A 21,319-nucleotide genomic window follows, 5' to 3' on the forward strand; every position below is an offset into this window, starting at 1 on the left:
GCAGCTGATTTGCCAGAGAGAACTGAAACCAAAGCTCCAGAAGTTGTGGTAGATAGAGAGGAGAAAGAGAGTGCAGAGACAAAACAGTGGATAACAAATGAAACCAGAGGTTTAGACACTGAAGTCAATGACGTGATTGGTGAAGGGAATAGAGAGAGAAAAAAATCAGCTGAAACCAAAAAAGCCAAGATGAAAGTGAAGAGGAAACAGAGACAATCAACTCAAGGGCTCGTGGTTCTGATGAAGTTGAAGCATTGTTAAAGAGCTCAGAAGGTTTTTCAAAAGCACAAGCTGAAACCGTATCGAATTTGTCTTGACATCAGGCCAAACTTAACATGGAGCTTGTGTTTTTCTTTTCCCCTTATGACGAGATCTTTGTATGATTTTTTCAGGTAATGCTTACAAAGTATGGTCGGCTGAGATAATGTCACAAAAAGAAAAAAATCACAACTATATGCTTTATTTTACTGCCATATTCATCAGTTTATAATAACACTTTTGTTGTTCTTTTTGTAGATATAGGTATTAGAAAAGACAAACACAAAGGTAATGGACTTATGCAAACATCAACTCCTTGCCACGAGATGATGATGATGAGGTGAATGATCAATGGAGTGTGTATACAATGGACTATATACTAAACTTTCTTAATTCTTGCAGGAAGCTAATCAATCACAGTGGAAATATCTTTCTGCTTGTTTGTAGCTTGAGTCAAAATCATTATGTTCATGTACATACTACGTGGATATATATATACTGTATGTGTCCTTTCGAATTTTGATATCTTGCAATAGTGAATGATTATACCAAATACCAATGCAAACACAAGCTTGTTTAGTTTGAGAAACCTTAAATCAAAATTAAAATAAAATATATTGAGAAACCTTAGTCCTTTTTTTCACGATTAAAAAAATAATAATAATTTTGGAAACACACAAAAATCATGCATCATCAAACACGATCAATATAAACTTCGGTCTTGCACTATAGAGACTCAACTAAAAGATTAACAAGAGGACTTGGATAGAAGTAAGATACGAAATCGGTCTTGCACTTGGATGATGCAGCTCCAACGAGTGTCATGAGTTTGCAATCATCAACCATAACGCCCCCAAGAATACTCATCAAATGTTCCAACTCTCTAGCAGTACTTCCTCCACCGCCAAGAACATGCAACACCTTCACTTTGACAAGATGCATGGTACCATCGCAAGTGAAATCATCCAGACCATGGATGATTAGAGTACAGAGATTTGGAGAGTGTTTGATAAGGTAAGGCAGCAGTTTCCAGCATCGTTTGTTGTCACCCCGAAAAGATAAGCCAACCAGATTCTTGAACACCGGTAGAGATAGTCCGTGTTTAACACATCGAGAAATCACATCAGCAGAAGCAGGCGTAAGAATCAGGGTGTGGACGTTGCTTATCCCATTAATGAGACCAGACATATCAGGCCTCTTGATTAATTTAGAATATTGAATATTCAGCCTAGCTTCGACTAGGGACTCCAAGTCCACTTGTGGGTACTCTTCTAAATTCTAATGCATAATCTGAGTAGTCGAGGGAGACAAGATTCGGTGCGTCAAACGACATGCCGGGCATATCTGTAATCACAGTCTCAAGCTCAAAGTTGTAGTAAACTGATAGTTTCTTGATGCTCCTACTGGATATGCAGAACGGGATTCTTTCACAATTCACGTGACGTACAGACAGACAGCTCTTCGAGTACTGGGCAGCCAGGAAGAAGCACATTACACAGATCTCCATAAGTGAAAAAGATGGTGTTGATGAAGAGACTCTTGAGCGCTGGAAGAGACACATCTGGAGGAATGTTCCCAAGATCAGTATGTGATCCCCAGTGTCAGCTTAACCAGCGTCTTGCTCGTGAAGAGCGCACAAGGCAGAAAGACTTCACAAGTGGTTCATAAATATAGGCTCATCTCCAAAACACCGCGCTCTACGGCATCACATATCCAGCCATTCACATGAGCCATTTCGCTTTCCTCGCGAAAGTGACATTTTAGAGAAGCGCATTGGAAAGCATCCACAAATTTCATGAAGCTCTCCCGGATCAAATCCCACTTTCTTCTTCCACCCTCTTCCGGTGGCAGCACATGATCATAATCATTGAAATCAAGATTATGAACTAATCTAAACACATGCCTCCACTTTTTAGCAAGTAGAGATGTTGATGCGGCTTGTTTTGTCGGAAGCAAGGACAAGATGCTGCCTAGAACCTCTTCAGGAAGCCAGCTGATTAGCCATCGTCTTCTTCAATATATAGTGCCTTCTTTCTCGCATGTGTTGCCAGTCATTATGTAATTAAACGTCAGAGGGGGTCACAGATATACCCTCGGTTTCTAGGGCAGATCTATCTTCCCCTGAGAAACCTTAATCTATTCTACAAATTTTTCATGAATTTAATTAAAAAATATATATTTAATACAGTTCTAACAAAAAAAGATTAGGGCAATTCTCTCGAATATTTTTTTTTAATTTTTGTCATAAAATAAACTTCAATAAGAAAAATGACTAAAATAACTTATTTTTACTTTGAAATTTTTTTCTTTAAATTTAAAATTTTATCTTCAAAATTCCACCCTAACTCTAAGTTTAGTTAATATATCGGTCATATTTACTATTTTTTGACGAAAACTTAAAAATAGTTATCTTTAGAAATTTCACCCAAATTTAAGTTACCATTATTTTAAAAGAATAGTCCTGCAAGTTAACCAGCTAACCAGAAACAAACCGTGGAAGACATTAACTAAACCGGTCCATTACTCTGGTTAAACAAAACCCTAATTTCCAGCTATATATAAACCGCTGCTAGAGAATTTTTTGTTCTTTCACTCTCCGCCGGCTCTCTCTCTCTCTCTCTCTCCCGCGCGACGCTTAACGATCTCAGGTGATCCTCTTTTACCAACTTCTCTCTCTCTCTCTCTCTCTTATACGTGGATTCGCCTCACACTCTGTTTCTCTCACAGCTATGGCCGCCGCCGTCGAAATCGACGCTGAGATTCAGCAGCAGCTTACCAACGAGGTCAAGCTCTTCAACCGCTGGACATACGACGACGTTTCGGTAACTTCCGATTCACTCTCCTCCTTGATTGCTCGCCTCTGTGAGAGATTTAGTCCTTGCTGATGTATCAGACTTTGCGTTGGAATCTGGCCTTTGTAGTATAATGCAACTACTCTCTCTCTCTTTAGGTTTTTGCGATATCACAATCACATTAGCTTAGGTGTTGATCATATCAAACTAATCACATTAGCATCAACAGTTTCAGCAGGTTCATACCAGTTTTAGTGGTATAGCTTTTGTTTGGATGAAGAGATTCTTCTCATTTGAAGTGTTGTAAGTGACAATTGTTTTGTGATTCTTAATATGTTGTAGGTCACAGATATAAGTCTTGTTGACTACATTGGAGTCCAGGCAGCTAAACACGCTACCTTCGTCCCCCACACAGCTGGAAGATACTCTGTGAAGAGATTCAGGAAGGCTCAGTGCCCCATCGTCGAGAGGCTTACGAACTCTCTCATGATGCACGGGAGAAACAACGGTAAGAAGCTGATGGCGGTGAGGATCATCAAGCACGCCATGGAAATCATCCACCTCTTGACTGACGCCAACCCGATTCAAGTCATCATTGATGCCATTGTTAACAGGTACAAAAAGCTTGTGATTGATTACAAAGCTTAACGTGTTTGTTCTATTATATCATTTCCTCATGGTTGTTTTGTTGCTTGAGGCAGTGGTCCTCGTGAAGATGCTACAAGAATTGGGTCTGCTGGTGTTGTTAGGAGACAAGCCGTTGATATCTCGCCTCTAAGACGTGTTAACCAGGCTATCTTCTTGCTTACAACCGGTGCTCGTGAGGCTGCGTTCAGAAACATCAAGACTATTGCTGAGTGCCTTGCTGATGAATTGATCAACGCAGCCAAGGGCTCCTCCAACAGGTAAAGACAATCTCTTTAAAATGGTTTGTCCTGTTTGTATCTGTGAAGCTCTAATGAAAACTCTTGCAGCTATGCCATCAAAAAGAAGGATGAGATTGAGAGAGTCGCCAAGGCTAATCGTTAAGGAGGTTTCCTTTTGCCCTGAGGGTTATAATTTTATCAAACCAATTTTATGCTCTGTTTTGAACTAGATTGGAATATGTTTCAGTTCAGATGTTTTGTTCTTTGAATTTACTTTGTCTGGACTCTACTTTGAATAGATACATTTTATTGATATCCATATGATTACAAGGAAGAGAACGATACTCTGGTAATCACAAAGCTTCTTCAATATGATTACAAGGAATAATACAATAACAGGTGAACACCCAACATATTACAAGTTACATAGCTGCATTTATTTGACCAGATTCATGTCACTGACATCACTCTTCCACACATTCACTTAATCATGAAATCACATTTCACATCCATTCATGTTTAAACATTATTAAGCACACACGTACTTCACACAACTCACAAAGATATGATCACACCAAACATGTAGAACTTGTTACTTAAGTAGTTATCTCCTTTGGTGGCTTCACAATAAGGATGGGACAGTTGGCGTGATGAGCACAGTAATCGCTAACGCTCCCAATAAACGCTCTTCCAAAACGCATAAAAGCAAACAAATTGAAACAGGGGTTACAAATTTTGTTAGCGGTTCTGAAAAAAAAAAAGAAAAAAAAATGTAGGTATCGTACCTTTTGATCTTGCCAAGGCCACGACTACCCACAACGAGAAGATCAACGTGCATTTGCTCCACCGCCTGGCAAATCATGTCCTTTGCCTCGCCTTCAAGTACCAGAGTTTCAGTACGTATCTGAATTACATGACACAAGTTTTGTATGTGAAATAATCCTTTAGCTATACTCATGATGTTTCACATATCCATATGGATAGGATAACATAGAAACCCGTTTGAATCTCTACCATAGTTATAACAGTCAGATACCAAGTTATGGTTATAGGCTTTAGCATTATAAGCTACAAGCATATTAATAGAATTATATGTACGAAAAGTGATGTGTGTAACCTGCTTGGCTCGGCACATTTGGAGTGCACGCGAGAGAAGGGCTGCAGAGGCCTCCTGTTGTGCTTTTTTCACTGACTCTATCATCGACGAAGATGCGTAGACTGCTGCTTTTACATCCGTTCACAGAACCAAGTTGTTCATCATAACATAAAAATAAAATGTGAAATAATGTTGTTTTTCTCTATACGAAATTATTTTATTCAATTTTTCGACTAACGTAAGAAACTAAAATCGAATAGGTTATTCATTTACGTGTAGATATATACTTATATCAGCATAACTTAATTAATTTAATGTTGGTGGAGCAATTATTAATTGTTTGATGATAGAGATCAATGAACCGGACCTGTTGCGCCGCCGGGTCCAGCCGGAAAAGCAGCAAAGTGATGGGACGGAGACTGCACATGAACCACCGTGAGCAAGCCACCTTCCGCTTCAGCCGCCTCAGTGGTCATTAAAAGGTTAGAGAAATGGTCAATGACCCATTGCAGAGCATAGAAGCTCGAATCACTCTCGTCGATAGCAACCATCATCCTTTTTGTTATTGTCACTGTTGGTGCTTCAGCTCCTGCCGTCTCCGGCTGCTTCTCCACCGCCGATGGTTCCATCACCGCCGTTGCTTGATCCTCCGCCATTGGTCTCGAGTTTTTTTTGTATCTAATTCAATAATGATGTGAGCAAGCTCTGTTTCATTTGCGATGCTTTATATATTGCATGTAAAGAATGATACGTCGTAGCACGCAACTGACTCGTGGCATACATGGTTGAGACTGTAAGACCACCATTAACCCTAGGGCTTAATTTTTTTTTCTTTTTTTCTGGTTTTTCTTCTGATTTAAAAAAAAAAAAAAATTAAAACGAACCAATCGTGACCTGCCACGTATCAGTGGAGCCCGCGAAACAGTGCTAGCACCGGTGCTTAATTAAGTAGAATAAGCACATGTGTTTAGTTTTTGTGTGGATCCCACCAGCTATTATATTAATTTTTTGCTAAACACCCCCCTCTAAGCACCCTCATTAATCATGTTCTAACGTGCAATAAGATAGACATATATACCTTTTTTTTGTTTATTTGCTCAAAGGAAGGTTATGTTAGTAAAAAGGAATAGAAAAGTTGCAATGCTATTATGTTTTAGTGGTTTGTAATTGTTTGTTTGCGTATGATTTTCCTTTTATTGTGGCCATCTTTATCTTCATCCGTTTTTTCACTTTTATTTTAGAGGCCACTCAACATAAAGAAGAAAGAAAGAAAGAAAGAAAGAAAGAAAGAAAGTTCACGTTTAATTTGAAGAGATCGAAAAGAAACGTTAGCTTTTCGTAAGCTAATATATTGTTTAATCAAAATAAATATTGTTTGATCATAATATATTTATTTTTATGGAAACGTCACATAATTTAATTAGAACTCACCCTGATAAATTCATTCCATTCACACGATACTTGATTCATAACTCTTAACAAAAATATATATCATTTTTGTTAAATGGATATGTAACGTTAGTCACTTACAATGCTTTGATATCAAATTAGATATGAAATCTAAGTAGTATGCAGTATAAAATATATTTATGTTCTTTCTTTCTATCACGGTACTAGTTTTGTCTAGGTGATTATGCAATCACGATCGTTAATTAGATGGCTAACACAATCGGTTACATGAATTATCTGACCGATTTGATGTATAATCTAAACTTGAGATTATGTTTTATAATAAAAAAGGCATGAATAAATGATTATGATAGTAAATTAGTAATGTATTTTTTTTATAATTTAGATTATTTTGTTTAATAAATTGAAGTGGTAGGGGAATATAGTTATGGAACACTTAGAAAGTACACATGAGGATCGTGTTTCAAGTTAGATAGTTTCGTAACTCTATTTGTGACGGTTAAACATGAAGTCCTAGTGGAAACATGTGAGCTCAATTCTTGTTTCTCAATCTAATTATTCGATTAATATTTACTAGTTGTATCTAAAACCCTCGTCACGGCTTATTTATAAAACTTGAGTAAAAATAATAATTAGAATCACACTGTTTATTTTAATTGTTTAAAAAAATTGATTATGTAGTTAACAGCCTCAATTCTCGACCTAGCTCAAAGGGAAACTTTAATACCAAAGATGGTAAAAGGTGAGCAAATGCAAGAAAAGCTAGAGGATGTTGATATGATAAGATATAAGAAGCCTCTAGACATTTTTTTAATTCAGAAAAGAAGCTGCTTTTACTCCAACCATATAAAAAGTGGCAAATTATTCCATAGGTGATGACCGATGATAATTGATATATAGTACGTTATCCGAATAATTTATGAAATTGTGTGTACAACTGCTGCATTGAAATATATTGTGATTGTTGTAGTATCAATGTATCATCTAATATCATATTTGATCGTCAAAGTCTAAAGAGCTAAAGTGATTTGAACAAAATTGTGTACATTGTGAAATGAACTGAATGATGATGACGACGATGATGATGCTCCTCATGAAGATGTACTTGTTCAGATCTTTGACTTGGAAGATGGATATTGGAAGTTTGTTGTGATGCTGATTCTATTACGAACTGGACCGTGTATGTAGATTGCAGGGATGGTGTATCTGCCGATGAAAACATGCATTAGGTTGCATTTCACAGTGTCAAGAAACTCATCTTCTTACATAGTTTCAATTTCTTCATGGAAAAGTTCAGACCCCTATGCGATATATATATTTCATAAGAGACTAACTATATGCATGCCAGTTTCTAATTGATACACCTATCTCTTTAAATATTGATATAATAATATCTAAATATTCTTTGTGATAGACTAATCAGTATTAGTAGCAGTAGAGATACTTTCGTAATGCCTAACATAAGGCGAATGGTTTTACTTTGGAGATGTGTGTGGGTTTTCAATACTGAATTACGATGCTTTAACATAATTAATAATAACACAGTACCGAGAATAAAGTACTTTATTACAAAAACATTTCCAAACAGTTAACCATATGAAATGGTAACACCCCATGGGCCATCCTCCCTTCTTCTCCAGCTTGCCTTGGATTGACTCCTCCTCATGAGAGTACTACGGTTATAATTGTTTCTAATTAAATGAGAGTGGTTCTAAGTTGTATCAAGAACAACATCTAGCTAGGTAAGAATATCTCCCTAATACTAGCTAGGCTGTTCTGTTTTTATAATTTTTTTATTTACTTCCGGCAGATAAATGTATTGCTCTCTGCCTCTCTGCGTCTACAAGTCAGCTTGTATTTAGTGTATATCACAAAGAACTTGAGATATTTCTCTCCATTTTAAAGAAAAAGTTTGATTTATTTCTCTGCATCTGGCTGTTGTAAAGTTCTTTTAATTTAATTTTACGTACCATGCATATATAAGACCTATATATATATCTTTTTTTATTACATAAAGATTTAATAAGGTAGATTTTTTTTTTGAAATTTTTAATAAGATAGATAACCATATGAAATGGCTCCCTATGGGCCCTCTTCTCCTATTCTCCAGCTTCTTCTTCTTTTTCTTCAGAATTTGAATGGTTACTTAAATGTTGTAGCATCAACCCACATCTTTGATTTCCTCTTTGGAGGAGCAAAAGGGCCGCGCAGCTTTCGAATTGCAGAACGATACAACATACTTTCTTTAGCCAGCAAGTCCCACTCCTGCAAAGAAACCAGTCTTAGAGGCATAAAAAAAAAGCAACTTGTTCTGACTAGATGAGATAGCTGATCTAAACACATGTTGTAATTTTATTCATTAATAATATTGAGCATAATAACATCAAGTAATTTATTGGTAACAGTCAAATCCTTAGTTTTCAACCAAAATGGTAGATGAAAATGGCTAATATTAAAATGTTAATTATTTTATAGAACACATGGAAAGTACACAGGAAAATGTTTATCACGTGAAGCACACGATTAGAATCAAGTCCATAGTTGTCGAAACATGTGAGCTACAATTCTTGTTTTGTCTGATTGTCACTTATAAACAATTTAACATTTAAATATTAAGTGGTAACACGAGAATCATCTAGTGGTAAAAATCAAACATGTGGTTCATCAACATTTGTGACAGTTAGAATCTAATTGTCTGATTAATATTTACTAACTACAATAAAAAACGCGCTTTGCGCAGGGTAAATTTATATGAAAATTATTTAGAAAATATTGTATGGAAAAATAAATTTATATTCTTGACCGAATTAATATTTTGGCTCTTAACTTTTTTTTAACTTTTTGTTAATTACATAATTTATTTACAGATGATCTGATCCCATTTTAAAAAAATATTTTAGGTCAAAAAATCATTTATCGTATAAGAGTGTTCTTAACGTTTAGGCCGAAGAATTTCAGGTCTATTATTTGGTTACAATGAAACTATGTCAACTCAGTTTTATATCATGATTTAGAAATTTAGAAGTTAATTATGGTCGTGAGAAGTTTGCGTTCACGTGTCAATCCTATGTATCTTCAATATTTTTTTCTTTTTGTGTCTTTTTTTTTATTTTGGTTATTGCTCAATATAAATGTTGATTTTGGAGTTTATTTTCATCTTTTTTGTTTGTTTAGGTCTGAGATTTAGAAAATGTTTAAGATTTAAAATTATTACAGAGATACAGACTTAGGTTAAGATCCGCACTTTTTGCAGAATAAATATTTTATATTTATTACTTATTTTATGTTTTCTGCGTATTATGAAATAATAAAATAATAATTATATATACTAAATAACTAAGAAATCAGTTACTATTATGTAATAAATTAGCGTGTGCATATAAATCAAATGAACATTTTTGTTTATTCGCAATTATTTTAGGGTAAATAAATCAAAACAATCAATCTTATCTATCGTATATGATATATAATTAAATTTAAATTAACATAGATATATATTATACTTTTAATATGGATATTTATTAAATGAGATTTCTACTTATATGATTTTATGATTATTTGCATATTTTTGTAACAAAATTTTAAATCAACGATTTTTTTTTAATGTGGGATGATTTGTACTTTCAATAATTTATAATCATTTTAAAAAAAAACAATGAAGATTTCAAAATTAAAATATTAACTTTTCAATATATGTTTAACGCAAATATCAAACTATAAGTATGTATTTTCATATGATGTATAGTTTAATTTAAATTATATGAAATATATATATATATTAACATAAAAACTTATTAAAATAAAATTATTTATTCATTTGGTCTTATAATCATTATATCTTAATATAGAAAAAAAATCAAATCTTGATCACAAAAGTTTATGTGAGACTTTTAACAGTTTTAGTAATTTATACTCGTTTTGAAAATTCAAAATACAACATATACAAAAATATCTAGATTTTTTTATTTGATTAATGTAATTGTGTTATTTATTTTAATAATAAATAAATAAACAAAAATGATAAAAAAATATGCAGATTGTTATAAAATCTTTATTATTTAAAATCATTAATTGTCATATATATTTTAATCACATTAGGTAATTCCGTGGGTTTTATTTAAAGAAAGAATAGATAATAAATTTCAATTTGATAAATGACTGGTCCATAATGAACATACTATATAATATAATATTCGGTAGCAATTTAATTTTGGACCAACAAAATTCTTAATTGATTCTAAAGTCACCACGTAAGCAAAATTTCATTCCAATTATGTGACAATTCAGCAGTACACTTTTTTAATTAGCACAAATTATAATTTTTTAAATGTTTCTCTATTAATATATAGGGGATTGAGATTTCTTGGTACATGGCTTTGGTATTGTTAGTGTTGAGGTTAATAACTAATCTAAAAATAAAATTAATTTGGAAAAAGTTAGCCATTCAATTGAAACTTATACACGTTAATACTATACCTTATTAGAATTTAAGAATCTTCTTTGTTTGAACTTGTGTCTCGTAAATAAATATATTGCTTTCATTTAGTAAATAAGTTACACTTGCTCAAAATACAATTATGTAAATATATAGCAGTTAAACTCCGGCAGGAACTCGATAGAACCCGAACCGGTCTCAAACCAAACTTCTATTTAACCCGAATTGGGCTAATTTTGATAAACCCAAAAAATCAAAACTTGATTGGACAAAATCGAAACCCGATTGGGACCCGAATACTCATGTCTAGTTAATATAAGAATGATAGTTAGGTTTACGTGATACATTCATTATCATTAACTAGCACGAAAGCACATTATTAGCGTTTTCCTTAACTACCAAAAAAATTTAGGCAATTCATTAGTTAGTTCTGAAGTCATATTTAGTCTTCAATATAAATTTCCATATTTACCTAATGAAGAATTGTGTACCAAGCATAAATATTTGATATATACGATCGTTTGGTGACTTTCTAGTTAGATATATACATAAATATTCTAGTTAGATATATACATAAATATTCTGTATTTATTTGTTTCTTTTAATAGCAAAAAATATAAATTATACTTACCAAAATTCTATTATTATATATTGTGTGTATATAATATCACTGACATAAAAAAATTTATGCATTCTAACCGAAACCACTAAAAGTATTTGATTGATTATGGTTTGGTTCAGTTTGAATTAAAATGACTTAACAAACATTAATAACAGACAAACCATATATTAATTATGTTTTATACTGATATGGTTTTGAAATATTTTTTGTATACAATATAAAAGGATTTTTTGATTAGTTAAATACATACTCATTCTTACTATATGGTATACTGTATAGGAGATTGAATGTCCACTCGAGTGTATTTTATAGAGTTCCAATTATACTGTTGTCTTCAACATAGATAACAAAAATTCAACTAATGTAAAGATTCCACTTTACTCAACTTATATGTGATGAACCTAATAATAATGAACAGTTTGTACGATTTTTTTTTTGTTTGCTACTCGGTTTTTAATGGATTTAGACTATATAATGTATATTTTTATCCAAAAAGAGTCACATTCGCAACAGTCTTCTTTGATTTGTTTAATAATCATGTGATTTGTTTTTCATTTATCTTTGATGTAGGTTCAGCTTTTGGAAGAAACGTTTAACATGCAAGAATCTTGCTCATAATACACAAAGAACTGATATATAAGGCACTCGTTGGTCTTAATACGGGTATGACAAAAAAAAAAGATTTTTGATATGATATATAGTAATGGAAATATGTGACAACGTTATGTTAAACGATGGTTTATATTAGGTGTTCTAAAATTCTTAGAAATAGGATTTAGAAGGCATTTAGAAGTACCACATAGGATGAGTTTTTTTTTTTAATTAATACAGAATTAAGGTTTTAATTTTTTTTTAAGATCTTCAATTAATATATAGAGATTGCATCTACGTCCCTATTCACCGTTTATTTATAAAATTTGAGTAAAACCACGCCGGTGAAGAGAAATAATAATTAGAAGCACACTATTTATTTTAATTTGTTTCTTTTAAAACTGATTATAACATCCTCATCAGTTCTCTAACTAGCTTTAAGGGAAGGCTTTTATTACTAAAGATAGTAAAAGGTGAGCAAAAACAAGAAAAGGAGAAGGGCAAGAGGAAGGCATCTGCCCATTTTCTGGTTCAGAAAAAGAAGCTGCTTCTAATCTACTCCAACCACATAAAAAAGTTGCCGAGTATTCCATTGGTGATGATAATCATCCATGGTTTTTTCTTGTAGATATAGAATTCCCTGTGATTGTTGTAGCATCAATGTATCATCTATATAGTGTTGGATCGTCAAAGTCTAATAATGGTCAAAGTTTAATAAACTAAACTGATTTGTACATAATATTCAAATAGTACATTGCTAGTGAACCATTCATGAACAGAGTCAACTGTTGATAGACCAATCATAGTCTTGGTAGACGATGTGAACAGAACCTCCTCCATCTTCACCGAGAAGATGGGTTAAAAGACCTGCTTTGTTTGCATCTACATAACTCATTATCCACTTCAACAATTTCTTCCCTTCGCTGAAATCCTCCTTATAACTATACATTTACCACAACAAAGTATATTAAATAGACAATCATTTTAAAATATTGTGTTGACAATTAGTTACCACTTGATGATTCTTGATAGATGAACGACTCTCTTGTCCAAGACAACGTCAATTCCACCGTTTCGGAAAAATTCTCTAGCTGCTTGTTTGAGCTCAGCTTCAACTCCTTGCGGTGTAAAAAACCTCACCACTGGACTTGACTTGGTCCCATCACAAAGCCCAAAATGTACTAGTGGATTAAATTTTGAATGACCAAGCTGCCATTATATAAAGACGAGATAATATCAAGCCGAAAACAAACTAATATGTATATACAATCACATATACAACTCGAAGCATGGACCACCATTACCTTATGATGTGTGTTACCACCTCTCATAAACGGTTTGATAAATGCATAAGACTGTCTATGACCACCTCGAATGATGTTGTTTCTTATGGAGTTAAGGGAATAAGAGTAGCCTCCTACGACGTACTGAAAGTCCGTGAAGAAGGATCTTCTTGCAATCATTCCATCGGAACGTCCAATTCTGATCAAAGCATGAATCACCATTGCGTTGTACAAATTCAAGAAAAATGCTAATTTCTCGTTTGTTGAGAGTTCAAGAAGATTCAACCGTTGAAGATCTTGAGCCAAATTCAAGTACCTTCATCCATTTAGAACCGCATTAACCGACATAGAGTCAGTTAAATACAAACTCTATTGTATACATAATCGAACCACACTTTTCAATACATTAAGATGTTAGCTTTGTTTTTTTATCCGAAAGACCAAAAAATCAAACATAGCAAAACGAACTATAATTTATTCCTGGAAAAGCGAGAAACTATTTTGATAGAAAAAAAAATGAAATTTGAAATAACAAAATAAAATAAAAATGTAATTTTTTAAGTGTTAAAAAAAAAGAAATAATAAAATAAAGTTATGTACCTTCGAAATTCTTCACTTTGACTGATTCTCATGTAATCAACACGAGAATGGTCATCAGACGAATAAGACTCGAGAATAGCAGTCATGATTTTGAATAGCTTCTGACCAACCATGACTGCATCTTGGGGCTCCATGTCATTTGTAGAGCCTCTAAAATTGTAACAGTTTGAAATAAATGGCTCGTGCTCAAGGAGACGGTAGTAATGGGTTCCGTCTTCAAAGTCATTTTCTCTAGATTTTAAACGAAAAAACAAAGAAAAGTTCAATAAATGAAGCAGAATAATATTAATGTGAAATCCTTTTCAAATGAGAAAATGAAGCAAATTCATTTATATGTACCCAAAGACATGGTGGATAAAGTGTTTCTTGGCTAGTTTCTTGCCAATTTCGACGGCCTGCATAAGAAATCAAACAATCAAGCTTTGAGAAAACAAAATCATAAATAACTATGCAGACGTGCAATATATTATTATTTAAGTAAAACAATCAAAGTTTTATACAAGGATACCAACATTTTAGGTAGTATTATCACAGTCTCTATTAGTTTATTTAGATGATCAGGAATCAATATTCTGGGTAATTGTAGGTATGGTTTATTAAGATAATTTTAACAGTCTTTAGGTGATTTGGATAATTCATATCAGATTAGGACAAACCCAAATACTTTTTCTAGAATAAACATCTCTGGTTAAACATTTGTCTAAAAATAATACTTAATACTAATATTTTTCAGTCGTAACTAACAATGAAATCCCTTTAACAAAAAAAAAAGGAGTCCTAACTAATATTAAGCAAAAAAAAAGTCGTAACTAATAATACCAATAAGTTATCTACCTATCTTGTGTTCAAAGTTTATGTGACTATTTTATTATCTCGTAAATACAATGCATGGTATAACCCGCAATGTTATACTTCACGAGTTCACATGCACAAGCAGTGTATGACCACGGGTTACGTACGTGGTAATAATTTTTCTCGCGTTAAAACAAAAAAAAAATAACGAATTCAATCCTTCTGATTAAAAACACACAATGAAAAATTAATTGACATGTTGATTAGATTCGGTTTTCATAATGTGACATATTGTCATGTTGTTTGAATTCTAGTGCCGAAATAGAATATCCAAGTTTACCTCAAACTAAATAAATCATATATTAATATTTTGAGATTATTAATTGGAATTGACCCTAATGTTGATCTCAACCGAAAGTAACTGGTAGTGTCTACGTGAAGATACGATACGTGCGTAACACAGGATTAGAATTTGAAAATCATCGTACCTGCTTCCTCCCGCAATCCAAGTGATGAATCAATATCTCCACCACCTCGGCGCCGGAGAAACAGTTTTTGACGATCTTCATCTTCATCAGCCGATCCTTAATCGGCAGCTTCTGCCTCAAAACCCTAACGAAACTCATCATCTCATCCACCCCGCCGCCCTCTCCCTCCTCGTCGAAACCGTACATCACCGGCGCCGGCGCATCGCCGCAACACTTCTCCGCCAGCAACTCCTTGATCCTCCGATCGAATTCTCCGCTGTTTCTCAGCCAATTCAACGCCATCAATCCTCCGAAGTGTTTCTCGTTGAAGAAGATCTGAGGGACCTGAGAGCTCCCTGTTCTCTCGATCAGCTCGCGCTCTCTGTGCCCGTAGACGTCGATGTTGATCTCCGAGAAATCGAAGCCTCGTTCCCGGAGAAACGATCGGACGGCGGTGGAGTCTCGGCAGTTAGATCTCGAGAAGAAGGTGATACGGCCTCGGATCTCCTCTTCGCTTTTCAGCTTCACGAGGACCTTGACTCCGGAGATTTCGAACTCCGACACGTCGGATTCGTCGAGATCCTTCTTCGAAACGGCGCCGTTCTCGTGTAGAATCGAGATACGTTTGGAGATCGCGTTACGGCTTTGACGGATGAGTTTCATCATATCGACGGTGAACGACTGATGCGTCGCTTCTTCTGACGAGACGCGAGTGCCACGTGGCGGCTCGAGTTTCGGTAGGTGAGGATGAGGCGGGAGAGTCTTCTCGAGACTATATTGACCGTTGTTTGAGGTTTCCTTCATCGGAATCGAGTTTGAATCTGAATGTGAACAATCAAAAATATCCGAAGAGATGGCGGTGCAACTTTTGAATTCTCTGTTTCCGAGAAAATCTACTTTTCCAAATCTGAAAAATGAAGAAATATAAATAGATTCCAAGAATTAAAAGTTAGTTTCATGCATATCTCCATAGTCAACAAGATGCATTAACTCACTTCATGAACTAGTCAAAGTTTTATGTTTACTTAGTCCAAAATCATAATGTAATTACTTAATTATTATGATGGTTTTACTAGAATAAACCAAAACCAAATGAAATCATCCAAACCAAGAGTGAACCATGATTTTAAATGGAGAAAACTCGGAACCGAACAAAAAACCGCATAAAGGAGAAATTAAACTCTAGCAATTAAATTCAACACCACATCAAACAGAAAAATCTTAACCATTTTGTTTGAGATCGAACTCAAGATATAACAAGAATTTTGTTTAGATTGTTTTTTTTTTCTTGTTTAATTTAAACTCAGCATATATAACATTTGTCTATCCATGATCACGTACGTGTGTTAAGGAGCCACAATAAGTATGTAGGAGGAATCTGCTTATCAAGCTGTGTATACCTTCGGCTTCCTTCCTTCATGTAGTACCTACCACCTTGAAATAACAGGCTTGTCTTTCTCAGGCACGATCATGAAATAAACACATACGATAAAATGTAGATGAAGTAAAATATAATTACGGAGACGTTTGTGCTCCATCTACATTGGAATCATCGATGGAGTTATAGTTCAGTGCAAAACAACGGACTGGAAACAAAAATCCATGACCAGCATATTTGTCGAATTTTTCATCATCATCATTCATTTTTAAGAAAATAATGAAATATCGAATTCAATTACAAAATTATGCAGCTTTAACAAAAAAAAAGAAAAAGAAATACCAAAGGATGATTGAAGGACATTTGAAAAAGAAGATAAATAATAACAACTTGTAGATCAACTTGAGAAAGCCGAGTGCAAAGAACATTTTGAGATACTCTTGGTACGTAAAAACCATAGAGAAAGCAACATTGATGATACAAACTAGGTACTGGGTACCTTCATAATTTGATTTACACGACATAATATTGGTTCGCCATGTGTACTTAATAAATCCAAATGAAAATTTAACTTGCAGTTTTAGATTCAGTTCTTTAGCTTTTTAGTAAAATGATATTCAATTTGAAAATCTTAAGCAATGGATACTATATTACTTTTCAACAAATGTAATATTGTGACACATAAAAGTTGGATATTTTGTAAAAAAAAAAGTACAAACCTAATAAATATATTTGTATTCTACTATTCTTAGCTAATCACATTTCAAAAAGTAATGTGACATGAATATATACAAAATCTAAATTATTAAATATTGTATTTATTCACCTAATTTTAACCCTTTAAATCAAAATTCAAAACAATGCTTCGGACACTTTCAAGCAGTGTCACGTGACGGATACGGTGACAGTTAAGACACGTGGAGAGGTCTCATTAGCCTGTCACGTAAGACCCATCAGAGGAATATATAAATCTGAACACAAAGAGGATTTCGAAATTACAAAACGAATCCTCAACTTTGTGAAAATATCGTAATCACCCCTCTAAAAGCGAGAAACAGTAAGAAAATAGAGATTGATCTCCTCGACAAGTTCCTCCTCCCTCACTCCTTCTTCCTCTGATTATTTCTCTATTCGGCGCTCTTTTTTCACTTCTCGATCCCACCGTCAAATCGCCCTCAGAGGAATGACTCTGATGACTACACCGCCGATAGATGTAATCTCCGATTAACCTTGTATTCGTCTTTGTGTCAATCTATTGTCGTGTTCATGGGGTTCTTCGTTCTCTTCGCTTAGATGATCAATTAGGGTTTCGTTTTGCCTTCCGTGTTTGTTTACGAAGCGGTGGGATCATATCGTTCTGATCACGGAGTCGTGAGATTAGGGTTTATACGAGTTTAGAAGTCTGATTTTTCATTATTGCAAATTTTTTTTTACAGCAGCAAGAGGACGAGGAGATGCTCGTTCCGCATTCTGATTTGGTCGAAGGACCTCAGCCCATGGAAGGTAAGGTCTCGTGTTCGATCTGCTATCGCCGCGTTTCTGCTCTGATTTGATGGTGCTCATGTTCGCTAGGGTTTTGTCATTTTTTTTTTTGGTTTGTGGCTTTCTTGTAGTTGCTCAGCCTGAGGCTGCTGCCACCACTGTGGAGAATCCCCCAGCCGAGGAGATTCCCACTCTGAAGTTCACGTGGAGCACCCAAGGTTTCACCAGGCTCAACGTTAGGAAGCTTTATTCTGATATATTTGTTGTTGGAGATTATAAATGGTAATAGCTTATACACTTTTGCAGTTGATTTCCTGATGTGCATTTTGTGTGAACTGATGTTTTCTTTTTTCAGGAGAATACTGATTTTTCCAAAAGGAAACAATGTCGACCATCTGTCCATGTACTTGGACGTTGCTGACGCTGCGAGTTTGCCTTACGGTTGGAGCAGATATTCACAGTTCAGCCTTGCTGTAGTGAATCAAATGAACAGCAAATATTCCATCAGAAAAGGTATGTTTAATTGATTAGTTTTGTTCGAATATATATACCACGCTTACTGCATATGCTAAATGAGCATGTATGGCTGCAGAGACTCAACATCAATTCAATGCAAGAGAAAGCGACTGGGGTTTTACATCATTCATGCCTCTCAGCGAGCTCTATGATCCCACTCGTGGATATTTAGTGAATGATACTCTTCAGATTGAAGCCGAAGTTGCTGTGCGGAAGGTTCTTGATTACTGGTCATATGACTCCAAAAAGGAGACTGGTTTTGTTGGACTTAAGAACCAAGGTGCTACCTGTTACATGAATTCTCTCCTGCAGACGTTATACCACATACCTTACTTCAGAAAGGTGGGTGGATGCATGTCTTGCTTTGCTAAATCATGATTTCACCAAATTCTAGAGTAAGACATCTGAATACTGCATTGTTCTTGCAGGCTGTTTACCACATGCCAACAACTGAGAGTGATGCACCTACGGCTAGTATCCCGTTGGCGCTCCAGAGCTTGTTTTACAAGCTTCAGTATAATGACACCCGTGTAGGGACAAAGGAGCTGACAAAGTCTTTTGGTTGGGATACAAATGATTCATTCATGCAACATGATGTTCAAGAACTCAACCGAATTCTCTCTGAAAAGCTTGAGGACAAAATGAAGGTATGCCTTCTTTGGGTGGCCTTTGTTTCATTTTCAGTTAGTGATATGTGTGTGTGTGTGTTTGCTTTTTGAAGGGAACTGTTGTGGAGGGAACAATACAGAAGCTATTTGAGGGTCACCACATGAATTACATTGAGTGCATTAATGTCGATTACAAATCTACACGTAAAGAATCATTCTATGGTATGTAGTTTTGAACAGTAACCTATATCCTAGCTTATTATTTATCAGAAGCTACTCTTATTTATCAAACTAACCTTACAGCGTGTGATTTGTCTTTTGGCAGACCTCCAGCTTGATGTTAAGGGCTGCAAAGATGTATATGCTTCTTTTGACAAGTATGTTGAAGTTGAACGCCTTGAAGGAGACAACAAATACCAGGCAGAAGGACATGGCTTGCAGGTTGGCTGCCTTCTTTCTTTTTATTTATATGTTGCCAAAGCTGTATGTTGTGTAGTTGTCAAAGTTCTTATTTGGGTAACCATTGTTGTCTGTATATTATATGTTATAGGATCTGTAACGTGTCTGAATGCGATCAAGCAGTATATTAGGAATTTACAGAGAGCAATATAACTAACATTGTTCGAACTTATTAAAATTTATTTGATTCATGGTTACTTAGCCGACTTATAATCATATATCTGAAAAATGTTATGTTTTCAGGATGCGAAAAAAGGTGTTCTATTCATTGACTTTCCACCCGTACTTCAACTCCAGCTCAAGAGGTTTGAATATGACTTTATGCGAGACACAATGGTGAAGGTTAGTATTTGAAGTTCCAATGACCCCAACAAAGTCAGCACTAATATCAGTCTGTGAGTGCTGACGAAGCTTTATTTGTAGATAAACGATCGATATGAGTTTCCTCTTCAACTGGATCTCGACAGAGAGAATAGAAATACCTATCTCCTGATGCTGACAAGAGTGTTCGTAATCTCTACACACTCCATAGGTATATATTTCCTTTGTATCTTGGGGTTTGTAACTTGAGTTATAGAAATTCAAACCAGACTATTCATAAACATGGTTGGCTGCTTTCAAGTATCAAATTCGTTCTGCTAGGTTCCCTTTCTCATGGTATCTGGTTGCGGTAGCTTAGATTTCCTTAATATGTGGACAGTTAAATTTCCTTTTCTGTTGCCTGATGTGCTTGCTTGATCTGTTTTTCTTCATCCGTGCAGTGTCTTAGTCCATAGTGGAGGAGTGCATGGAGGGCACTATTATGCTTTTATTAGGCCAACACTCTCAGATCAATGGTATGTATCATTCTATTACTTTTCCGTCTCTATTATGCTTAATTAAGTGTTGTACATTGTAACCTATGAAGTAATTTTATGGAAAACTAGTTTGCTCATCATTTAAGCTAGCAAGATTGAAGTCATGTCTTGTGATATTTGATATGTTATTGGATTTCTTTTGATCTTTTATCCACATCTCTAATGCATGTAGTGATATTTGTTTCTTACTTGGGATTCACTGTATAAATAATCTTTTTAGTTTCTTCGTGTGCCCCTTTTCTCCCACTTTATCGTTGAAATAACTAAGTGTTGCGTTTTTCTGTGGTTTCTGGTGTGAGTTTTTTATCAACATGTTTGCTTCAAGCTTTACTTGCATACTACCTAAACTTCTAATTCTTGTAGGTATAAATTTGATGATGAACGCGTGACGAAGGAAGTTGTGAACAGGGCACTGGAAGAGCAATATGGGGGTGAAGAAGAGGTACTGCTCTTTTTCTAAGCTTTTAATATTTGCTATGTAAGTCTTATTTTTCTCACTTCATGTACTGGTAAATTTGGTGTCTCTGCAGTTACCGCAAAATAATCCTGGTGTCAATAATCCACCTATTAAATTCACAAAATATTCCAACGCATACATGCTTGTTTATATCCGTGAAAGCGATAAGGATAAAATAATATGCAACGTTGATGAAAAAGACATCGCAGAACATTTACAGGTAAGAAATTCAGTTATAACACTTTTTTTCTTTCTCTCCGTATCTGTCCTGAATGTGTTTAAACATGCTCTTGACAGGTGAGGCTGAAAAAAGAACAGAAGAAAAGGAAGATAAAAAAATACAAGGCTCA

At 34.7% G+C, this 21,319-nt stretch overlaps 4 protein-coding genes and 1 pseudogene across 5 annotated transcripts; 2 read left to right on the forward strand and 3 right to left on the reverse strand.

The window, feature by feature from the left end:
* Positions 1 to 50: 50 nt before the first annotated feature.
* LOC106362787 lies at positions 51 to 1,992 on the reverse strand (annotated as a pseudogene).
* An 819-nt stretch (positions 1,993 to 2,811) lies between these two features.
* On the forward strand, positions 2,812 to 4,229 carry LOC106450318 (40S ribosomal protein S5-1-like). The gene is made up of 5 exons (XM_013891966.3): positions 2,812 to 2,906; positions 2,986 to 3,080; positions 3,393 to 3,664; positions 3,752 to 3,955; positions 4,025 to 4,229. Exons 2-5 carry the CDS (start codon positions 2,988 to 2,990, stop codon positions 4,077 to 4,079), a joined length of 624 nt encoding a protein of 207 aa, XP_013747420.1. The 5' UTR covers positions 2,812 to 2,906; positions 2,986 to 2,987; the 3' UTR covers positions 4,080 to 4,229.
* On the reverse strand, positions 4,204 to 5,748 carry LOC106450329 (universal stress protein YxiE-like). Of its 2 annotated transcripts, none has more exons than XM_013891978.3 (4): positions 5,380 to 5,748; positions 5,034 to 5,137; positions 4,702 to 4,820; positions 4,204 to 4,603 (listed from the first exon to the last, which is right to left on the reverse strand). In XM_013891978.3, the coding sequence occupies exons 1-4, from the start codon at positions 5,666 to 5,668 to the stop codon at positions 4,513 to 4,515; spliced, it is 603 nt and encodes a 200-aa protein (XP_013747432.1). In that variant the 5' UTR covers positions 5,669 to 5,748; the 3' UTR covers positions 4,204 to 4,512. The 2 variants fall into 2 exon arrangements, with proteins under 2 accessions (XP_013747432.1, XP_013747439.1); XM_013891985.3 differs by having other exon boundaries at positions 5,034 to 5,134; positions 5,380 to 5,722.
* Positions 5,749 to 12,722: 6,974 nt separating this feature from the next.
* Positions 12,723 to 16,261, reverse strand: LOC106450345. The gene is made up of 6 exons (XM_013891998.3): positions 15,234 to 16,261; positions 14,293 to 14,348; positions 13,954 to 14,184; positions 13,375 to 13,669; positions 13,083 to 13,279; positions 12,723 to 13,011 (listed from the first exon to the last, which is right to left on the reverse strand). Exons 1-6 carry the CDS (start codon positions 16,014 to 16,016, stop codon positions 12,852 to 12,854), a joined length of 1,722 nt encoding a protein of 573 aa, XP_013747452.1. The 5' UTR covers positions 16,017 to 16,261; the 3' UTR covers positions 12,723 to 12,851.
* Positions 16,262 to 17,588: 1,327 nt separating this feature from the next.
* On the forward strand, positions 17,589 to 21,194 carry LOC125580345 (ubiquitin C-terminal hydrolase 13-like). Its single transcript, XM_048744697.1, has 13 exons — positions 17,589 to 17,803; positions 18,027 to 18,093; positions 18,204 to 18,354; positions 18,428 to 18,585; positions 18,665 to 18,930; positions 19,017 to 19,235; positions 19,310 to 19,418; positions 19,522 to 19,637; positions 19,899 to 19,997; positions 20,079 to 20,187; positions 20,417 to 20,491; positions 20,876 to 20,954; positions 21,043 to 21,194. Exons 1-11 carry the CDS (start codon positions 17,774 to 17,776, stop codon positions 20,422 to 20,424), a joined length of 1,332 nt encoding a protein of 443 aa, XP_048600654.1. The 5' UTR covers positions 17,589 to 17,773; the 3' UTR covers positions 20,425 to 20,491; positions 20,876 to 20,954; positions 21,043 to 21,194.
* The last annotated feature ends 125 nt before the right edge of the window (positions 21,195 to 21,319 follow it).

Source organism: Brassica napus, chromosome C1, assembly GCF_020379485.1.
Source record: "Brassica napus cultivar Da-Ae chromosome C1, Da-Ae, whole genome shotgun sequence".
NCBI classification, from domain to species: domain Eukaryota; kingdom Viridiplantae; phylum Streptophyta; class Magnoliopsida; order Brassicales; family Brassicaceae; genus Brassica; species Brassica napus.